The following is a 22,784-nucleotide window of genomic DNA, read 5'->3' on the forward strand; positions in this document are numbered from 1 at the left end:
GCCTGCTCTGAGGAAGGTGATAATTTAGTCACGTGGGCGGAAAGGGTGCCCTTGTCATGGAACGGTGACCTTGAGGAGTGTCCTAGGGATGGGTGTTGACCCCGCGTGAAACCCTGGGCTGGAGGGACTGACTTTCAGGGTGGAGGGACTGACTTTCAGGGTTGGTGTGGTGACAGGGAGGACTGTCCTTAGAGGGACTTAGACGGGATCATGATGAGGCATGCCCCACATCCAGGGCCGGGCGTGGGAGAGAATGGGACCCAATCTAAGCTCGTGGCTGGGGGTGACCCTGAGGGAAACACTGGACATTGGGGGATAACTGGGACCTGAAGGTTTTGATCTAGTGACATCTGGGGATAACTTAGACATAAGGGACAACTTGGGCTGGGGGTAAGATTTGGGGTGTCTGGTATCTGAGAAGGCTGGCGGGGAACTTGGGCTTGAGGTGTGTATGTGGGCCCAAGGGGGACATCTGGCTGTGACTGGGACCTGAGTCGCGCCCTAGGTCTGTGGGGAACATCTGTAGATGACTTTGAGAGGTGAGGGGCACGGTAAGGGGCACCCCAGGTCTGAGGATGTTTGGAGGCATTTGGGACCACAAGGGCCAAAGCTGATGTGGAGTGCTCAGAACTGCCACTCCTACCCTCCCAGGCCTCCAGGCGGCACTAAGGAGAGTGCGGGTCAGCGGGGGGTCTCCCTGCACATACCTGCGGGAATGCGTGAGGCGGGGCAGGAGGTGGGACCGCCTCCAACTGGTTCCCTCCAGCGCAGGGAGGAGCCACGAGCCAATCGCCAGGCCCAGCGCCACCGAAGGCCCGCCCACTGCTGCGCGCGGACACTCGGCGCCCTCTAGCGGCCAGCTCCGCCCAGCCTCGCTCTGAGCCCCGCCCCTCTGGGAAGCCTCTGTCCTCGCCTGCCCCGGCCCTGACAGTGACCCAGACAGTCTGTCCCTCTGTCCGTCACTCTCTAAAGGCAGGAAGCTAGTAAAGGAAGGCAACCAAGGGCCTTCTTGCCGTCCACCAGATCCCTCACTCTATTTGGGGACTGGGAGCCTCATCCTTGGTAAAGAAGCCCAGACACGCCCCCCCCATTGACCTCGCCCATCAAGGCCTTGTCTAAGCCGAGTTCCCACCTTTGGGGGGGCGGGTCTTCCTCACCCAGCTGCACCCAGCACCTGACACGCACCACCGCCCCGTGCTCAGAAACTTGCAATTAACTCCAATAGCTAGTGCTGGAGCCAGGGCACCCCCTAGTGGCCATTCCCACCGCTGCATGGGTCATGCAGCCCGGGGTGAGCAATCAGTGGCCCTACCCCAGCAAGGTACTAAATCTAGCTCTGTCGCTTTCTAAAACCGAGTGCCCTTTCTTAAACTTTGGAGCCTCAGTTTTCTCCTCTGTAAAATAGGAATGCTAATCCTACCGACTCGTAGGGCTGTTATGACAGGTGTTATAACAGGTGACAGGTGTAAAGCACAGGTGTCAGCCCCCGGCTTGCTCATAGCTCTCTCTCCCTGTCTGCTATCATCCATACTGTTACCACTGGAGGAAACCAGCAGTGGCTCCCATTGTACCCCTCACTTGAAGCTGTACCCAGAGAAGAGGCTGGAGATTTTCTGTGGGGGGGAAAAGGAGGCCCTGGCAGGGGGCCACAATGGGGGTGGGGGCGCAGAACATGCCTTAGTCTCAAAATAAAATTAAAAAGAACAAGCTGTGTTCAACTTTAAAAAAAAAAAGGAAATACAATATATGGTTCAATAAATAGAAAAAAAGTTACAAAATGTGGTAATCTTTGTCCTTAATTACAAGAGAAAAGATAGAGGAGGGTGATTGGGGGGCGGGACACTCTCCTTCTCCCTGGGCCAAGGTGGGGGAAAGGGAGGCCAAAGAGAGACAGCAGCTGGGACTTGGGGATGCAAATAGAAAGACAGGCTAGATGGAGAGAAATATGGGAAGGGGGAGTAAGAGGAAGGGCAGAGCAGGGAGGCAGAGGATCAGAAAGGGAGAGACAGACAGAGGGCCCCAAAATGCTAAGATGTTGGCCTCTTTCCTTTCTAGATCAGGGGGCAGGGGGGGTTCCTGGCTTGCCTGCGCTTGTATCCCCCCCCACACACACCAGGTTTGGAGGACAGTGTGAGCCTGGCTCGGTTCCTGAGTTGTATGTCCAGTGACTAGCAGGTAGGGGGAGGGACAGTAATGAGCCCCCAGCCCACCCTGGGACCCTGGCACCCAAGGGAATGGGAGTCCTGGCGGGATGGGTGGTGAGGTATGTGGCCGAGGCCTGAAGCCTCTTCAAATCCTTCAGTGGGGGTGAGCCATTGGTCCCAGCTCTGTAGCCTGGAGGGGGCACAGGCCTGCAGGTGAGACCCCTGAGGCAGTGAGGGGAGGGTACAAAAGGAGTTTAGATGCCCTAACGCAAGCCCTCCGGGCACCCAGAGTTGGTTGCAGGGAGGGTCTGCTACATTGACTTTGAGAGCCAGTTGCTGGAAAGTCCTGTCTCCCAGCTCCTCCACCCCAGCCCAAGGGAGACCTGTGGGTTTGGGGAGGGAGAACTTGCCTATTGCTTTTGGGGTGCTCAAGGTGAGGTCATACCGGCTGCACAAGCACACACCCCCTTCCAGGCCTCTGGGTGGTGGTATGGCTTCTGATCCTTGCGTCTTGCACACTCGCTAGGCACGCATGTGCCCTAGGCACGCATGTGGCAGGATGCGACCCCCTGCTTCCCACCTCTTTCTGGGCTTGGAGGGGATGGCAGGCAAGACCACCCAGCTCCAGCTGGGCTCCTTCCCTGACTTAATACTGAAATGCCACATAGGCCTCCAGCGTTGAGGCCCGTGATGGAGGGCGGGTGCCACAGAATCAGGGGCGAAGGCGGATGTCCCCACCGCCTGCCTGCTGCCCCTCAGCCGAAACGCTCCCGCACCAGGAGCATGAGCTTCTTCTTGCCCTTGTAGGTCTGTTTGAGGTTCTCCAGGAACTGGGCGAACTGCAGGTGCCCATCAGGCGCCAGCAGGAAGGTCTCGCGGGCCTTGCCCAGGAACTCGATGAAGTCGCCGTAGTGCCGCGGGCTGATGTGCGTCAAGCGGGAGTGGCTGGTGGTGATGTAGGCGGCCACCGCCGCATCCAGCAGCTGGCACAGCGGTGCCCGGTCGGCGCCCAGCGGCTTGGCAGCCCGGCGAGCCCCGAGGGGCCCCAGGCCGGGCGCTGAGAGGGTCCAGCGGCGCAGGATATCGGAGAGCATGGGGGCGCAGTGGATGCTGCGGATGATGAGGGGAACGATGGCAGAGAGCTCGTGCCGGCCCAGCGAGTGGCTGAGCGAGCAGGCCCAGAGCACGTCATTGACGGCCGGGTGGCTGTCCTGGTTGAAGGCGATGCTGAGCTGCGCCAGGGCCAGCGTCGCCAGCTTGTAGGCCCGCAGCGGCAGGCCACGGTGCTCCATGTAGCGGGCCACGGTGAAGAGGTGGGCGTGGCCCAGGCCTCCGGCTGCGGCATCCAGCACGATCTGGTAGGCCGCCTCGAAGGCCGCGTGGTTCTTCTCGCACAGGGTGAGGGCGGGCAGGGCGCAGTTCTGCGGGTCCTTCATGGCGCACTGCAAGGCCAGGGTGCGGGCGCATGCCCAGAGCTCCTCCCGCCGGGGCGCATCCAGCTGCAGCCGCAACAGCGTGGCATGGGTGGTGCCCGTCACTGCCACGATGGTGGCTGCCTCCACCGGTGTGAATAAGGAGTACCAGTTTTGCATGATGTTCATCAGGGCTTGCAGGCCTGTGGGAGATGACAGGGTGACACTGGTCAGGAATGGGACAGGGGTTTACCGTGTGTGCATGGGTTTACCCTGACCTACTATCCCCACCAGCCAAGGCTAAAGCTGCACCCCCTCTACCGCTACTCTTGGCTTGACAGAAACTTCACTTTACTTTTCCAAGGGAGGAGAGGGCAGCTGGGCTGGGTGGGATCTGGTGGGGTGGGGGCTAAGCACTGGATGGATTGTCCCTTCTCCAAGCCACTTTAGCCTAGCCAGCCTCCAGGTCTTTGTCCAGCTCGGTCCCCCCTCCCAACATTCCCTCTTGGCCTAGCCCTGAGCACAGGCTGGAGTCGGGGAAATGGCTCTGCTTCTCCCTCATGCCTGCCCAGTTCCACAGGGAGGTGGGTGGCGGGTCCCCTTGGGGACTCTCACCGACTTCCGTGGCACAGCTGACCAGCCAGCGCACCATCTCCCTCCGACGCCAGGTCATGGTGTTCAGGGTCATCTGCATCACCTGCAGCATGGGATGGGGAGGGGTAGAGAAGGGGGTCACCCAAACCAGGGCTGGCGTGTGGAAGGGGGGCGGGGGATCCTTAAGGGCCCCGGGAAACTTGGAAGTTAAGGGCTGAATCAATGAGCCATACAATCTGGGCAAGGGGCTTCACCTCTCTGGACCTCAGCTTCCCCATCTGTAAAATGGAGATACAAATAGTATCTACCTCATCGAGCTGTGAGAATTCAGTGGAAGTCTGTTGGTAAACTCTTTGCACGGTGCCTACTTCTTCCAAGTGCTCAGCTGATGCCAGCCATTACTGTTAGTGTTGGTGTCATTCTGAGGCCCCGTGGACCCTACCTGGGATGACAAACCAACCTGTCCCTTCTCTCTGGAAAGTTCCATGCTTCCTGTCAACAGATTTCCCCCTGCAGCCCCAAACAAAGCACCTGCCCTACAGGCCCCACCTTCTTCAGGTCCCACCCCCAATAAGCACCTTCCTTGCTGGCCTCTCTTCTGAGGCCCCATCCCCAGGCCCTGTCTGGAAGCTTCTAAATAGTGGGTCACCTGCCTAAAGCACCACCCTTATCTCAACTACCACATATCCCCCACAATGGCTCCACCCCCCTCAGGGGGTTGTTCAGAGGCCAATTCTGCCTCCTGCCAGCCCTTTGCTGGCCAGTTCTACCTGGGAAGGTATCACCCGAATCTGTACCTTATTCTGTTATTTTACTTTGGCCACCGTCTGAGGCCCCGCCCCCATGAGCCCCATACCTGTCTATCCCTTCAGGCTGCAACCATGACTCTGCCTTGCCCTTACAGCACTGTCCCTTGTCCGGCCCCTGAGGATGGCCTGGACACTCACCTGCAGGCCCCGCCTCCATGACTTTTAAGCACAGACCCCACCCTCCGGGGGTGGCTCTTCACTCACAGGACTCTCCCCAAGCCCTTCCCCTCAGTGGTGACCCCTCCTTCTAGGCTGCAGTCCCCTACAGGCCCTTTCCCAAGAAAGCTCCTTGCAGGCAGGTTCTGCCCCTTCAGTTTCAGCTCCGCCCACCTGTGGTTCTTATGGCCCACCAGCCCCAGGCCCCACTCCCAAGGCCAGCACCCTTAGGTTCTGCTCTCTCTTGTGGCCAGTCCACTCACCTGCATGCTCCGTGACCCCTTTCCTTGTCCTCAGCCACATCCCCAGAAGTAGATTCTCACCTTCAGGCTCTGCTACCGAGTCACTCATTCATAGGCCCCACCCTCACTGGTGACTCCATTCCCTCACTCTCAGGACTCTTACTCACCGACCCTGCTCCCCTGTAGACCTGCCCAAGAGGTGCTGCTCACATCCAGGCCCTGCCCCCAGGGGCGATGCTTACCCTCAGGCCCCGCCCCTACAGGCAGACCTCACACTCAGGTCCCACCCCCAAGTGGCCCTCACCTGGCCAGCCCTCAGGCAGCAGCCCCCTGCCCCCATCCTCCCTGCGGCCAGTCACCTGCAGGCCAAGCTCCAGCGCAATGCCCAGCAGTGTGGTGTCTGGTGGTGCACTGGCCGGCGTGGCAGTCTTGCAGGCGTCCTGCGCCAGCTTGAAGAGCAAGGCTGGAGAGTGGATGTTCTGCTGGATGGAGCCCAGTACTGCGTGCAGCCACTTGGGGTCTCCTGGGGTGGGGGGAGGGACAGAGGATATTGTGGGCATACCCAGCACCAGCCCCTGCTGCTGCCTGACCTGCTCACACTGGTTCCTCTACAAACGTGCAAATGTGTGAATGTGGACAGTGAGGCACCTGGCAACGGTTCTATGAAGACCTAGACCACTCTTGGCACTCCCCTTTTTCTCTCCTCTGCCCCTCCCTTTCCAGTGGGAGGAAGCCACCCAGGGGCCCACTGGACCCCTAAATGTCAAGGGCACCAATTCTGGACCCAGATGCCTGGGTTCAAATCCCTGCCACTCACAAGCTGTGTGACCTTGAGCAAGTCGCTTCACCTCTCTGTGCCTTGGCTGCCCCATCTGTACAAAGGGTAATACTAATGCAATGGTACGTGTCTCACAGGGCTGCAGTGAGCCTATACTTGTAAAGGCCTTAACATGGCAAGAGTTACACAAACGTGAGCTTTTATTACTATTATTATCATTGGCCCAGATCCTACAATCCTGTTACTCTGCTCCAGCCACATCAGCCTCCTCTCTGTTCCTCAAACATAACCAGGCACAGTCCAGCATCAGGGTCTTTGCACTGGCTGTTCCCTCTGCCTGGAATGCTCTTCCCAGATGCTATGGACTGAACTGTGTCCTCCCCAAAATTCATATATTGAAGCTCTAACCCTCCAGCGTGATAGTACCTTTGGGAGGCAATTTTGTTTAGATGAGGCCATGTGGCTAGGACCCCCAGGATGGGATTAGTGTCCTTATAAGTAGAGGAGAAGACCAGAGCTCTCCCTTTCTCTGCCATGTGAGGACGCAGTGAGAAGGCAGCTGTCTGTAAGCCAGGAAGAGAGCCCTCACCAGGAACTGACCATGCTGGCACCCTGATCTTGAACTTCCAGTCTCTAGAACTGTGAGAAAATAAATTCCTGTTGTTTAAACTACCAAGTCTATGGTATTTTGTTACGGCAGCTGAGCTAAGACACCAGATACTGGCATGACTCCACCTTCACCTTCATGTCTTGGCTTAAGTGTCAACCTGCTTTATTCCCTTCCTTACCACTTATTACCTCTCACTACATAACTATCTTCTTTACCTTATTTATTGTCTGTCTGCCCTCACTAGAATTAACACTACAGAGCACAGGATTTGGGACGGTTTTGTTCTCTGCTGCAAGCTCAGCACCTGGGACAGTGCCTGGTACATATAGAAAGTGCTCAAGGAGGGACTTCCCTGGCAGTCCACGGTTAAGACTCCACGCTTCCACTGCAGGGGGTGCGGGTTTGATCCCTGGTTGGGGAACTAAGATCCCGCATGTTGTGTGGGGTGGCCAAAAAAAGAATGCACTTAAGGAAAACTGTGGGTGGGATATGGTAAAAGGATAAAAAGTAGGCAGGAAGGAATGAGGGAAAGGAGGGAGGGGAGTAAGGTAAAGGAGGACAGGGGGACGGGGGTGGGGGGCAGTCGCTGTCCTCACCCTTGGCGGCAGTCAGCATGGCGGAGGCCAGTTCACACTGGCGGGTCTCTAGGTGGCCGAGGATGAACCAGCGGGGGAAGCGGTTGCTCACGATGGAATCCAGTGGGTTGCCATGAGGTTCTCCAGCTGGAAACGCTGTCTCCAGTATGGGCAGCCTGGGGTGAGAAGAGAAGCAGCCCTGCCCTGAGACAAGGCTGGAGTCTCCATCCTCTCTAGGAAAGAAAGGCCTCCTGCCTCAGCCAGAGCCTACCCTCCTAGGCCAGCAAATCTCTGGGCATCCAAAAAGATGGAGGATGTATGTTCAAGATGTTCACTGCATATATAAAACAGATAAATGAGGACCTGCCATATAGCACAGGGAACTCTACTCAGTACTCTGTAATGACCTATATGGGAAAAGAATCTAAAAAAGAGTGGATATATGTATAACTGATTCACTTTGCTGTACACCTGAAACTAACACAACATTGTAAATCAACTATATTCCAAAAAAAAAAAAAAAAAAAAGATGTTCATTGCAGTGCTGTTTATACCCATCACTGTGGGGTCGATTAAATAAATGATGCTCTGTTCACGCACCAAGGGCTGATAAAGAGGTAAGGGGATTATTTGTGTCCTGATGTGGTCCCACTCCCCTTGCTCACTCTGCTCCAGTCACTGTTCCCCTTGACATCCCTCACATACCACCAGGCACAGCCCTACCTCAGGGCTTTTGCACTAACTGTTCCCCCTGCCTGGAATACTCTCCCCTAGACATCCTTGTGACTCCCCCTCACCTCTTTCAGGTCTTTGCTCAAATATTTTTCAGTAAGCTCTTCCCTGACATGCCCAACACATGGGAGAGTGCAGCTTCCTACTCCCAACTCCTTCCACCCCTTTCTTGCATGTCACTATCTGACATACAACATAGTTTACCTATAAATTTATTTACTGTCTCTCCCTAACTACAAGGTCAGCTCCATGAGGGCAGGAATTTTTGACTATTTGGTTCACTGACACTGCCTCTCCAGCACTAGGACAATGCCTGACACACAACAGGTAAACAACAAATTGTTTGTTGAATGACTCAACGTCCCCCCTAAGATATTTTGCTCAGCAGCTCACTGTTTACATGCATTCTGTGCTAAGAAAGCTTTTCAAAGCTGTTAAATGTAATCAATAGCATAGAATAGGAGTCAAGACTGTCCTGATTCCAAATATCTAAATGAGTTTGCTACATAATTCGGGACACACCTTAAGCCTGTTTATGTGTAAAATGGGGGTAAACATACTTATTTCACCATGTGAGTCACAGATTTAGATCGGGGGGTCAGCACCTTTTTCTGCACAGGGCTGGACAGCCAATATTTTCAGCTTTGTGGGCCATTTGGTCTCTGTCACAATTGTCACTGTTGTGTAAAAGCAGCCACAGACAATAAGGAAATGAGTGAATGGTGCTCTGTGCCTATAAAACTTTATTTCTGGATGCTGAAATTTGAGTTTCACATACTTTTCATGTGTCACAGAATATTGTTTTGATTTTTTTCCAACCATCTAAAAATACAAAAACCATTCTTATCTCATGGGCTGTACAAAAACAGGCAGCGGGCCAAATTTGGCCCGTGGGCTGTAATTTGCTGGCACTGCCTTAGAAAAAAGTCCAGCACGTGAAAGAGTGTTCTCTAAATCATGGCTCTTAACAGATTATTCTTTCCAAATATTCTGGGAAAATGCACTCCAAATTGTTAATAGGTGCCTCTGGAGAATAGGATCAGAGGATGGGGGACAGATTTCACTTTATTTGTTGGACATGGTTCACTATAGACAGGGCCTTTTAAAATTCTGCTTCTATGATTTGCTGTTGCACATGGGAAATAACCCGGTTATTCATTGCAACATCTTTTTGGAAACAGTGTAAATGTCTATCAGCTCCAGATTGGTTTATTCCTGGTGTATCCCTACAGTGGTTCACATGCTATGTGACAGGATATAGCTTTTTTTTTTTTTTTTTTTTTTTTGCTGTACGCGGGCCTCTCACTGTTGTGGCCTCTCCCGTTGCGGAGCACAGGCTCCGGACGCACAGGCTCAGCGGCCATGGCTCACGGGCCCAGCCGCTCCGCGGCATGTGGGATCCTCCCAGACCGGGGCACGAACCCGTGTCCCCTGCATCGGCAGGCGGACTCTCAACCACTGCGCCACCAGGGAAGCCCCAGGATATAGCTTTTAAGATGCAAATGTTCAGTGAAAACAAGGTGCAAAGAATAGGTGCAGGATGTGTCATGGCATAAAGGAGAACCAACTTTTAATTTTCAGATTATGGGTTCGCAGAAATATGGACTCTTGCAGTATAGATAAGAAAGTGGTACCACTGCTTGCCTCCAGAGAGCTTTGGGTAAGTTGGGACAAACCTGCCTAGAAAAGGACTCTGAATTCTGTGTCATGTGGATGTTTCTCAAATTCAAAATAATATGACATTTCTAATGTGTAATCAAGAGCACCGGGCAGTCTGGAATGGCCGGATGAGAGAGGCTGAATGAACCAAGCTGTGAGTTCAGGCAGAAGGATGGGGCTCCCAGTAGCCTCCCATCCCCCAATCCTGCCCGGCCCAGTGGGAGTCCCCAGCTGCCTCTCCTCACCTCATGGCTCGCAGCGCGAGGCGGTAGGCCAGGTCGGGGTCGTGGGGCAGCAGTGCAGTAAACAGGTAGCGGGCACAGGTGTGCATGGGCACGCTCTCCCGGAAAAGCACTTCTCCAAAGCCGCTGAAAGGACCCCCTGCAGGGGCAGCCTGAGCTCAGCCTCTGGGTGTGGGCTTGCATGGCCCCTCCCCAGGTCTCCCCACACCCCAGGCTCTGAGTGTGGGATGGGCGGACTCAGGATAGAGTGGCTGGGGCTAGAGAGGTCCCGGGGGGTGGGAGCACAGGGCTAAGACTGAGACAAGCACTGGAAAATCCACAGAAAAGAGACGCTGGGCACCCCTGGATAGGGGTCAGGACTCAGATGCAGGGTGGGGCCAGAGGGTGGAGGTGGGGCTGCACCTGCTCCAGTGGTGTCGCCAAGCCAGCTTCCCTTTGCAGTAGGGGAGGGGCCTCACAAGGTAGGACCGTGGGCAGAGCCAATCAAAGTCTAGCTGGGCATCAGCGACTAGGCTCATTGGCTCCAAAGTGGGAAGGGGGTGGGGCCTCATCACTCGAAGCCATTATTGGCTGCCAGCACTGCTGGGGGCGGGGCCAAGGTCTGGTGCTCATCTTTTAGGAACTGCCAAGGTATGCAAAGGCAGTAAGGACAAGGAGGTGGAGTTAGGGGCGGGGTCTCCCGATCCAGCAACAACCAGGCCACTACAGTAGAGAGGCAGGACCCTATCTTTCAGGAACGGCCAGGCTAGCAGTGGGGCCTCACCTTCCAGCAGCTGTCCCGCCTGCTTGCGTAGCACCTGCACCAGCCGTTCGTCCAGCTCCACCTCCTCCAACAGGGCCAGCAGCTGCTCCTCGTTGCGTACCACCTTGTCCTGGGCATACAGCCCCTCGGGCAGGGCCCGCTGCTGTCCCAGGCCCAGCAGTGCCACCTCTAGCGCCATTGCCAAGTAGGACTCCCCAGGGCTCCCGGGCACCGGGACGTGCTGGTAGGCCACCTTCCGCCTCTCAGGGCCTGAGTCTGTGGGAGAAGGACACCAGGGCGGCTAGAGGGGAACCCCTTTTCCTGGGACTCCAGTGGTCCTTGACCTTAAATATGGACACTGTGTGTGGGGTTGGGGGGAGGTTTAGGGAGAGCCCAGCTGCTTCCGCACCCACCAGGGGGTGGCGCCCACCTTCCAACAGCAGATAGGCCTACGGTGGCCTCACTTTCAGGAGAAGCTAAGCCTCTTGGCACCTGGCACTGGCCGAAGGGTGTGGCCAAGTGTAAGGGCGTGGCCTCACTTTCTAGGGGTACTGGGCAAGAGGGCATGGCCAAGAGGTGGTGATTTCCCCACCTCCTCAAGGGGTCCCCAGTGTGGGTACCTGGGTAAATGGCAAGGGTCTCCTCCTCTAGGTGACAGGCCTCCAAGAGTGCCCTGCAGAGGCAGCCAATGGGGTCCAGGGGGTGGCCCACCCATCCTTCCATGTTGGTGATGCAGGTGGAGCCTTTCTGCAGTAGCTCTGCAGGTAGGAAGAGAGGGTTCAATGCCCAGCCCCCCTCCACCAAGCCCCCGGGGGGGGGCTTCCTCTCCCTGAACCCCAAGCCCAACCTCCCAGTGCCCACTCACCATCTGCCCACCCAGCACCCTTTTCTCTGCCCCTTGAGCTCTGCAGCAGCTCTCACCTCCACGGCCCTGGCCTCCTGTCCCACACCCAGACCCAGGCCTGGCTAAACTGGGTGCTTTCTAAAACATCCAACCAGTGTCATTCCCCTCCTTATAACCCTTGATCCTTCCCACCTCTCTCAGGCCCAGCCTGCTTTCAGGGCTCCCAAGGACGGATATGAAAGTTTCCCTGAGGTGGTCACCCACCCCACCTGGAAGCCCATCCTCCAATCTCCTCCCACAAGCCGTGCTCTCCCTTGCCTCTGGGCTCCTGCCCATGCTGTTCCTTCTAACTGGAACACTGTTGCTCCCTCCCCTTCTCCTGGGAAACTCCTAAACATCCTTAAGATCTCAGCTTAGCTCTCACCTCCTCTGGGGGGCTAACCCTACACCTTGAGAATAGGTCAGGGGTCTGCTCAGATCCCAATGCCCCCATTTCTCCCCCATTACACCCTGTATTCAATTTCCTGGTAACTGACCCATCAACTCAACTCCATCACCCAGAGAACACAACTGGTAGCCTCTCTCCTGTCCCCCCATATCTAGTCCACAGATGTGTCCTTTTTTGGGCCAACACAGTGTAAGTTTCTGTTTTTCCTAATACAATTTTCAAATTGTTGCCCATATTGAAAAAAATCAGTAAATTCCACATTAGATAATCTGGACTTCTGGCTTCTCTTGAAAAATCAGAAGATCTGGCCACACAGGGTCCACGTTCCTGAAAGGCACGTGGCTAGATCTATAGAAACTACATTTCCCAGGCTTTTTCGTGTGAGGTGTGGAAGGTGGGAGAGAATGAGGCCATTACTCTCTTGCAGTGGCTGTGAGCAGGTGTGTAGCTGTCTACAGGGCACAGACATGAGGTTTGCCAGCAGGTTCTGGGTTGTCCTCTTGGGAACTGCCCTGCCCCCATGTGAGGGCTACAGCCTGCTGAACCTCCTGTGCTTCTGAAGTTCAAGTGTGTGAAGCCAAGCAGGGGCTTCCCTGACATTCAATCCTGCGGCCCTTCCAGTGGTTTTGTGAATCCTCAATCCCCTGCATTAAATTCTTTTCTGCTCAAGACACCTAGAGTGGTCTCTTTTCCTGTTGTACCCACAGACTCTCCAGGTTGCCACAGCCCCCAGCTGTTGGCATTTGTGTCTGCAGCCCCAGGACATGATGATAATATTGGTGCCCACCTTTTTTCTGCTGCTTGTAGGTCTCAAGCTGATGTCGCCGCTGCAGCCGGAGTGTGTTGACTATAGCGCCTGCCAGTCGCAGGGCCTGGCGGGGGTATCCGTGGGCCCTCAGGGTGTCCACACGGGCACAGGCAGTGGGGAAGGGCTCGCCCAGCCAGAGTGGGCGGCCCTGGGGGTCAAAGGTTGGCTTGTCACCACTCCCATTGCTTGTGAGGCTGGGGCCGTAGGAGTCGCTGGCCAGGATCCTCTGCAGGTGGGCGTCACTCCAGTGCAGCGACCCAGCCTGCAGGGCGCGGCCAAACACGGTGTGGCGGGAACCTGCAGCCTCCACCTCCTCCTCCTCCTCCTCCTCCTCTGGGCCTGTGGGAGAGGCGCCCAAATGCAGCCCCATGAGGGGGGCCCTAGCAGTCAGGCGCTGGTCAGCTCTGCCCCACTGAGTGCCAGCTTGGTGCTAGGCTCTGGGTGCAGCGATGAGTGTGTGTTATCTCCCCAAATCCTTCCAGCAGCCTTTTAAAGGGGTGTGTGTGTGTGTGTGTGTGTGTGTGTGTGTGTGTGTGAGTGCAGATATTCCTTCATATGAATGGACAACTGATCTTGAACAACTGTGACTGTCTGTCCATCTTTCTCCCTCCACACTCCATTTATTCCTCTCCTTCTCTATCTTTCCCTCTCCCTCTCTCCCTCCATCTCTGCCTCTCTTTACTTGTCTCTCTCTTCTCAATACCTGTTTCCTTTTCTATCTGTTTCCCCTACCCCCTGCCCAATTCCTGCCTCCATGGCCAGAAGGAGACTGAGTCAGGAGACCAGCCCAGAACTATAGGCATCTTAAGTATTTCACATCACTGTCCCTCGGGCTGCCTGCTGCCCCTGCCCTGGGTACTCCCTCCTGGCTGGGAGGCAGGCAAGGGCTGGTCCCCCCTGCCTTGCCTCCATTTTCCCCCAGAGTGCCATGATGGGGTGGCTGGGCCACAGGCAGTAGTGATGGTTTGTTGGGGGGAGTGGCGGGGACCCCTCTCCTACCTGGGCTGAGGGCTACGGTGGGCTGCAGGCTGGGCCCATCAAAAGAGTAGTTGCCTTCTTCCAGCGGGCACACGTCCAGCTTGTCCCACTTGCTAAGCAGCTGGAGCCAGCTCGTCCGCTCCTCTGGTTTGCAGTGGGGGCTCAGGACGATGCACACCCACAGGGCCCCTGGGGAGAGAGGGCAGCAAATGTGGGCACGGGGGAGGCTCAACCTTCGTGCAACAGGCGCAGCACGCACTTATGGAGTGCCCGCTGTGTGCTGGGCACTGGTCTCTGCTCAACCCTCACCTCTGGCCTCTGAGGGTGCAATTCATCATCTCTTCACTTTACAGTCCAGAGAGGTAAAATCACTTGCTCAAAGTCACACAGCTGGGAAGCCAGAAGTTAGGACTCAAACCCAGACTACTGGACTCCTTTTGCAAAAAAATTTTTTTTCTATAGCATTTATCACCATCTGTCACAGGGGTCAGCAAACTACCACCCGTGGAGAAAATCAAACCCGCTGCATGTTTTTGAATGGCCCGTAAGCTAAGATTTATTTTTACACTTTTAAATGGTGGAGGGGGTGGGGAATAAATAAAAAGAACATTTTGTGAAAATGATATGAAATTCAAATAAATAAATAGTGTCTGTAAATACAGTTTTATTGGAATGCTACCACACCCACTTTGTTATGTGTGTCTGTGGCTGCTTTTCTGCTACAACAGATAAAATCGAGTAACAGTGACAAAATCCAAATGGCCTGAAAAGCCAAAACTATTAACTATCTGGCCCTATGGAAAACGTGTTGACCCCTGGTCTAATGGGCTTTTGGGATTTTCTTGTCCGTCTGCCCTACTACGTGTCAGCTCTCTGAGGACTGGTATTTAATCTCTCTTATTTCTTGCTGTAGTCCCAGCGCTCAGTACAGTGCCTCGTACATTGGCGGTGCTAATGAATGAGGAAGGATTCACGGGCAAGACCCTAATCTCAGGTGGGAAAGCCTGGGTGCCTGCCGCACTCCGGGGTCTGGGACTTACCCAGCTCATCCCACAGCTGGCGGCACTTGTCCGTCATGCCGGCGCCCTGTTGCCGCCACAGGGCCAGGCGCGGATCCTGCAGGAATTGCTCGGTCATGAGGATCAGCATGCGTGCGCCATTGGAGTCCCGCATTCGCAGCATCTCCCGCACCTGCGCCGCACCAAACGGTGAGGAGGGGCGGGGCTCCGGCACCCGGCCGTCTAGTCCCGCCCCCCTGTACCCGCCCAGCCAGCACCTTGCAGAACATGGAGCGCAGCTGCTGGCTGGCGCCATAATAGCCGCCGTTGGAAAGCAGCTGCTTCACCTGCTCCTGGATCTGCTCCTCGTCCAGGTGCCAGCAGTTGGCGTCCTCGATGCCCGCACCCGCCGTGGGGTCTGGGGCACCTGTGGGTAGGGAGGGAAAGCTGAGGCTGGGGCTGGGGGGAGGGGGTGTCTGTCATCCAGTCCTTCAAATCACCCAACCCATCCCAGAATTCCATCCATCCCACCTGAAAACCCATCCATCCATCCATCCATCCATCCACCCATCATCTTACCCCAAACATCACCTACCCATCCATTTAAACCACTCAACCATCTGTCCACACCCCCATGCCATGCCATACATCTTTCCATCCACACATCATAACCCTTAGCACACCTACCTACCCCATTAGTCCATTATCCACCCTGCCCATAACTCCCACCTACTCACATCTATATACCCATCCCACCAGTCCATCCATCCACCTACCCACCCCTATTTGTCTTTCCAACTCATCTGTACTAACCATTCAAAATACCCACTGACCTATTCATCCACTGACCTACACAACTCTGCTATCCATCCATCCAATTGACCCAAACTGTCCATCTGTTCTTGCCCCACCAACCACCCTTCATATGTATCTCCCCAAACACCCACCAGCCCATTGGTCCATCCATACATCCTACACAAAACACCCACCTACTCGATCCATCCACCATGTTAGTCCGCACATAAGAACATTCATGCACGCATCAACTCACCCTCAATCCATGCACCCCTTGGTCCTTCCAGTCTTCCACCAACCCCATCTGTCCACTACCTCAAACTCTCCAATCAAAGCCCATCCCATCCAACCCTACCACCAATTACCACCAACTCCCTATTCACCTACCATCCTAGTAAATCACCCATCCACTCATTCCATCCATTTTTCCACACCAACAGTTCACCCCAACACCCGATCATGAACACCTTCTATATCCACCCATCGCCACCCTCAAATACCCGTTCATGCCTCCACCCACTATGCATCCGTTTACTCACCCACCATCCTACTCCATCCTTCCGTCATTATAGTTAAACAACACTTGTAGCTCCAAACCACCCCAGAACTCATAACACCTCCTGGTCTATCTCCTACCCTATCCCACCTCTGACACCCACTAATGTCCACACATACTCCTTATGACCTCCACACACCCATACTCAGGCCTGCTCCTGTGATCTTGAGACACCCCCATCCTGGGGCTGGATCTTCCCACTGGCTGATTTCTTGACCATTCATCTGCCCAGGGCCAGATCAAATCCAGGATCTGCCACTTACTGAGGTGTGTGATCCTTTTTTTTTTTTTTTTTATAACACCTTTATTGGAGTATAAGTGCTGAGGTGTGTGATCTTGACCTCATTAAGTAGTGCTCCCCTACCCCTGCTCATGGATCAAGGGTATCTTTGGTTTCTTTTTTGGCCACACCACGTGGCTTAGGGGATCTTAGTTCCCCAACCAGGGATTGAACCTGGGCCGCAGCAGTGAAAGCACTGAGTGCTAACCACTGGACCACAAGGGAATTCCACGGTCAGGGGTACGTTTGGATGCTGTGACAAATGCCTGAGGCACAGAAAGCGAGATGGCTGTGAGCTGGGGCCTCGCTGCCCCATCAGACCTTGCGGCGCCCTTACCATGCACCAGGTTGATCTCGGAGCCCAGGAGGAGGATCTCGTCCGCCAAGCGCTGAGCAGTGGGCAGCACCTCAGTGTGGTGGGCACTGATGAGGTACTGCACGAACTTCTGCAGCTGATCCCGGTTCATCTGGGAGAGTGTCTCGGAGATGGGTAGCCGCAGCTCCACCTGGCGGGCATGCCGAATGCGATACAGCGACAGGGCCACCACATGAGCACAGTAGAAGAGGTCTCGGTTGTCGCAGCCGCAGCTCACGGATGTGATCTTGCAGCGGTCAAAGCTGATGGAGACATGGTAAAGGCGCTCGGGCTCTCCAGGGCCCCCTGGCTCCCGGATATTTCCGCTCAGGTGGAACCCTAAGACCAAAACCAAATTGTCACTGCTGTGTCACCCCAGAGATGGGTAGTCTTTTCCACGGTGCACAGCAAGACCAGGTGCAAATCCCAGCTGAGTAACCTAGCACAAGTCACTTAACCTTGCTGTGCCTCAGTGTCCACATCTGTGAAATGGGAACAAAGAGTAACATCCTCCTCATGCGTTTGTAATGAGGATGAAATGAGTTAATATTGGCAAGTGCTTAGAACACTGTTGGTAGAATAGTAGGTGCTAAATAAATGTTTGTTCTTCTAATTCTGAATAATATTATTACAGCAATGCTGTTGAAGATGATTTTCTTAGCCCTTGGGTAATCATGGATACAGCCCAGGCTCCAGGCGCCCTGTCACTTCCTGCAAAGATACCAAAGATAATTGGGGGGCGAGGGATTGATGTGGGCGGCTAGGGGCCAGGTCACCCCATCACCCCCCAACCCCTCCCTGGCCCCTGGGGAGCCCAGATGCCAGGCTCATCCGACTGGTTGGGCAGCTCAGGCCCCAGCTGGCCCTGGCTGCGTCATGCAGGGAGACAGCGGCTTCCTCATACCGGCTGGAGGTGGCCGAGCCTATGGCCAGCTGGGTCATGTCCAGGCAAGGGGGCCCCCAGGCTGACAGGGTTCAGAGAGGGTCATCTTGGCTGAGCCCCTGCCTCCAGCTGGGAGACATGACCTGCCCCCGTGGGAGGTATGGCATTCCAGGGCTTACCTGCCTTCTGACTCAACCTCTACTGGTTCCCTTCTGAGCCCTGCTGCCTGAGGTCTAGAATCATCTTTCATCGCTAACTCTAAACTTCCACCCCTTCCCCTCACCTGGATCCTGCTGCCTGGGGTTTAAGACCACTCCTCACAGATGATCCCCAGCTTCCACCCTAGACCCCAAGGAGGCCTCGTTGCCTTAGGTCTGAGACCGTTCCTAAACCTCTGAACCCGACCTCCACCTGAGTCTTTCTGCCTGACGTCCAAGACCGTCGCTCATCACTGGCTCTAAAACTTTGCCACTCTCACCGAGGACGCTGCAGCCTGAGGTCTAGGATCATTCTTACCTCTGGCTCTAAACCGTGGGCCCAGAGCATCCCTGGGTCCCTCTGTCTGAGGTCTGGAACCTCCTCTCACTTCTGGTTTACAATCACTCCTCAAAACCACTGCCTCGGCCCTGCCTTCTTCCCTGCTCTCCCCCCTATCCTACCACCTCTACCTCTATGCCCCAACTAAGCTGACTGAGGTCGAGGCAGATCTCTGATCTTGAGCTCATAATATCTTGTACAACCCTCCCTGGGCATCAAAGCCTGACATTTGGAACCTCCCCCAGCCCTCCACGTCTGCTTTGGACCCCCTGGCCTCCCTGGCAGGGGTAGGGGGCAGGCACTCACCCACTTGCAGCACACGATCTACGGCCCCGCTCTGTAGCAGGTGCAGTCCACGGGTGAAGGGCACCCGGGCATCGTGCTCGCCCTCCGGGGGCTGGTAGCCCAGAGATGAGTACATGCATATCTCCCGCTCACTGCGTGGAAACGACCAGAACACGATGCGCTTCTGGACCGGCTCTGGCACCCGGGAGAACCGCTCCTCAACCTGTGGGAAGGCCCGGTGTGTTAGAAACCCTGGCGCTTGAATCCTGGCTTTGCTGCTTACAAGTAGTATGACCTTGGGCAAGTCACTTTGCCTCTCTGAGCTTCGGTTTTTCTCAAGTGTAAGAAGATGTTAAGAGCACCCGCCTTCTGGGTGTCATGAGTATTACATATGCACTAATATATGTACAGCGCTTACAATAACATCTGGCCTATTGTTAGTGTTCTGGAACTTTCTGCTGCTTCCCTCCTGGATGTCTGGTCTCAGGGTCCTAATGTAAGGTAGTCTCACCTCTCAGGCTTTGAGGGGTGACGAGGAAGGAAGACAAAAGTGATAAGAAGACCAGTGATCAGGCCTACATGTTCTTAGCCTACATTGTGCTAAATGCTTTATGTGTGCGATTTCCCTTAATTCTCATAGCAACAACCCAGTATTTTTGCAGCCTGGGGAATCTGAGGCTCAGAGGCAGAGTGAATTCACTTGTTCAGGATCCCACAGCTGGTGAGCTCCAGCTCCCAGGACAGGCTCTCTGTTCCAGCTGCTAAGGGCTCTCAGGAAGGGAGGGGTGTCCTGCCCACCCCTGGGGGCTCTGGGCAATGAACTGATCTGGTTGAGCCTGCGTTCCAATCCAGGCTTGCTACTCACTGGCTGAGTGTCCTTGGGCAAGTTTCTCAACCTCTCTGTGCCCCAGTTTCCTCAAAGGAGAACAACTCCCAAAAGGCTGCAGAGGATTCCATGAGTTTCTGCGGGGCAAGAGCTTTCCTAGGGCCAGACCTGCCCAGGGCAGGTACATGGGAGCCCTGGAGAAGGCTTTAGGATTACTCTGTGGGGGTCTCACACACAATGAAGGGGCAGGGACCTTTCAGAGCCCCCAGTCCTAGGTTTCAAAGGGAAGTGGGAGGACCAGTGACTGGCCCAGGCCTCGGGGACAGTTGGCAGATGACTAAGGAGGGATTTTCCAGGCCATGAATCAGAGCCCGCCCCATCCACACTTGGCCCAGACCCATCAGTCGCAGCAGACTCACTCTGGAGAGGCCAGGGAGCAAAGAAAGCCCCCCAGAGCCAAACAGAGGACAGAGCCTGTGGGGGCTAAGGAAGGCTTGCTTAGGTCCTGGCCACAACCCAGCTCCCTGGGGACCCACACTGAGGCTGGGAAAGGGGACTTTGCCCAGCCCTGGGGCATCCTGGCAGGGTCCCTCAGAAGTTATAGGGGCAGGATTCCAGGTGCACCTGTCCAGGTACCGAAACCCAGGCCCCACACCTGCTGCCAAACTCTGGAAGGACTGAGATGGCTGGGGGGCAAGGGGAGAGTGAACATGGGGTAATGGGGAGGAGGGACTCCGACGATGGAGTAATCTCTGCAGCCAGCCAGGAGGGGCTGGGCAGCCCCAGGTGGGAGGTAGTCCCAGAATTACTGAGGGGTGTGTGAGTGTTAGTGCCTGAGGGAAGGATATGCAGGAGAAGAAGGGGGTCCCCATGGGACAGGTAGCTTCTGGAGGCTGGAGGCAGGGATTGGAGACAGAAAGGGGTGTCTTGGGGCTGGGATCTATATAAGTGGGGGAGTCCTCTACTGGGGGTGTAGGACAGAGATCTGGAGTCTCTAGGTGCTGAGATCTGCTCTGTTCCCAAGTGGGGGCGGGTTGTAGGAGCTGGAGAGAGGAGTGAGGATTGAATGGGGTGCCCTAATTGGGGGATGAGGATAAGGTGGGAAAAGAGAGGTACCCAGGGTTGTGAGAGGACCATGGGGCAGGAGGAGAAAAAGTGTCCCGAGTTGGGATCTGGGGCACTGAGGGAACCCCTGGGTCTTGTGGGCTGAAGGGCAGAGCTGCTGGGGAAGGGATGGGGGTGGGTCATAGGGTTTGAAGGAGTGAAATGGGAGGATGAAGGGATGTCTCGGGCAGGGTTAAGGATCTTGGAGGAGATCCCTGGGGGTGTCTCCGATGGAGGCACGTCCGGAGGCTGGAATCTGGACAGGGGGAGAAGGTGTGTCGGGGACGGGGCTGGGAGTGGGTCCCTCCCCACCGCACTCCTCGGTCACCTGCTCGAAGGCCCAGCTCTCGGCTACTCGCTTGGCGCTGAGGTCCAGCAGCGCTTCGGGTCGGCCCCGGCCGCGCACTGCCCCGGCCCCGGCGTCCCGCTCCTCCGGTCCCGCGGGGCAGTCCCGGCTCCGCTTGGCCGCGGGGGGGTCCATCCGGCCGGGCCGGGGCCGGGGCGGGGCCTGTGTGTAGGTGGGGGGGTCAGTCCGACGCCTACTCCGCTTCACCGGCTCCCGCGATCCCTGCCCGGCTTCCTGTCCTTCGTTCGCGCTCGGCCGCCCCGGGACTCGCTCCGCACCCACCCCCGGGCCGGCGGGGTGATGCGGCCCCTTTAAGACCCTTCACAACAATGAAGCTGCCTCGGCCTCCGCTTTATCCTCCGCCGTCGTCCCGCCCCCACCGCCCGTCCCCATTGGCCCCCCTTCGGCCTCCGAGGCCCTCCTCCGCCATTGGCTGCACCGCCAGATCCGTCTCCAAGTCGCCGCTGTTCATTCGTTGTGTGCACTGCCTGTCTTTCCGGGACTACTCAGTCAGGGCGCTCAGCGAGCAGCGCTGTCAATCACGGGACGCCGGAGACCAATCACAGTGGGAGGAAACCCCCGGTGCCGGCCTTAAGCGGAGTTTCGGGGCGGGTCCTGGGTTCATTCACAACATTCCTCCCCCGCCCCACTAGGGCTGGACAGCGCTCCCCGGGCAGCTGGGGCTGCGCCCACACAAGGCTTTGTTTACTGAGGGTCGCTTCCGGGCGCCGCGAGGGGACAATCAACACGGCTCGGCCCGGGAGCGAGACAGAGCGGCGGGATCCCCGGGCAGCCCCTCAGCCCCTCCTCCCTCTGGGCTGTGTGACGAGAAATTCAGCCTCTTTGGGCGGCGGGTCAAGTTTTGATGCTTTGCGGGATGAAGGGATCACAGGTCCCTTGGTAGAGTTTATGGGGGCTGCGGACACCCTCGCTAGAAATAGAGCCCAATCCAAGCCCATTCTTGAGCCCCAAACTAAGAATCTCCAATCCATTCTATGCCCTATATATTACGTTAAGTCCTATGAAATTACTGATTTTCAACAATTTTTGATACACTAAATGGCAATTTCATAAGGTTCAACGTAACAGATGTCAAATCCGACCACCTCTGATTATTTTTTCTGGTTCAGCTTGTCTAGGTTACATCTCTTGATGTGACCTTGAAGCAGGCGGTGGTCCTCATCTCCGGTCCCCGACGCCACCACCCCTGCCATCTCCATGTTGCTAGAGAACCCTGCATTTCCCCCTCGCCACACTTCTCTCCGTTATCATTACGTTTCTTTATCTATTTCAGCAGTTGTTTAATTTCTGTCTCTCCCTGCTCCATGGTGAGCTCCAAGGGGCAGTCTAATTGTCTAACTGAGGCACTGCTTTACCGCCAGCATCTGAACACCTCTGGACATACAGCAGTCACTCAATCTATATATAACTTGTTGAATGAACCAGCTCATTGGTTTGCTCCCATTCCACTGAAATGATCTACAGAGCAGGAAAACCGAAGCTGGCCCCTAAGTGGCCTGATTGCTGCCCCCTGCCTCTCCCCACATGGAAACTCTGCCTTTTTCCTTCCAGGAATTTCCAGTTTCACAGCTGCATTTTCTGGCCAGTCCCCAACCCACCCTTCAGAAAACTCCCCCCGACCTGCACTGTCCAGTATGGTCACCACTGGCCACAAGTGGCCTTTGAGTCCTTGAAATGGGACCAAGCTGAACTGGGCTGTGCTGTCAATGTAAAACACATTGGATTTTGGAGACTTAATAGGAAAAAAAAAAGGCAAAATATGTCACTAAGAATTTTTTATATTGATTACATGTTGAAATAATACTATTTTAGATGTTTGTGTTAAGTAAAATACATTATTAAAATTAATTCCACCTGTTTCATTGTGTATCTATTTTATTTTATTCTATGCGGTATCAGGGCGTTTAAAGTTACATATGCAATTTGGATTGTAATTTCTATGGGACAGCAGTGGTCTTGAGAAACCACAGCTGACCACAATGACAACAACGAAACAACAACAATAATAATGTACTGATTGCTTAT

General features: G+C 55.3%; 1 protein-coding gene across 3 annotated transcripts; it reads right to left on the reverse strand.

Moving 5' to 3' along the window:
• Window positions 1-22: 22 nt before the first annotated feature.
• On the reverse strand, window positions 23-21,087 carry ZSWIM4 (zinc finger SWIM-type containing 4). Of its 3 annotated transcripts, none has more exons than XM_082623719.1 (14): window positions 20,721-21,087; window positions 18,484-18,685; window positions 16,740-17,096; window positions 15,119-15,198; window positions 14,814-14,964; window positions 13,795-13,962; window positions 12,775-13,134; window positions 11,316-11,453; window positions 10,717-10,971; window positions 9,957-10,092; window positions 7,342-7,496; window positions 5,717-5,880; window positions 4,172-4,253; window positions 23-3,759 (listed from the first exon to the last, which is right to left on the reverse strand). In XM_082623719.1, the coding sequence occupies exons 1-14, from the start codon at window positions 20,871-20,873 to the stop codon at window positions 2,900-2,902; spliced, it is 3,261 nt and encodes a 1,086-aa protein (XP_082479845.1). In that variant the 5' UTR covers window positions 20,874-21,087; the 3' UTR covers window positions 23-2,899. The 3 variants fall into 3 exon arrangements, with proteins under 3 accessions (XP_082479845.1, XP_082479844.1, XP_082479846.1); XM_082623718.1 differs by having other exon boundaries at window positions 15,050-15,198; XM_082623720.1 differs by lacking the exons at window positions 4,172-4,253; window positions 5,717-5,880 and having other exon boundaries at window positions 15,050-15,198.
• Between the last annotated feature and the right edge of the window lie 1,697 nt (window positions 21,088-22,784).

The sequence above is a fragment of the Mesoplodon mirus genome, assembly GCF_964341445.2.
Source record: "Mesoplodon mirus genome assembly, chromosome: 5".
Lineage (NCBI taxonomy): Eukaryota > Metazoa > Chordata > Mammalia > Artiodactyla > Ziphiidae > Mesoplodon > Mesoplodon mirus.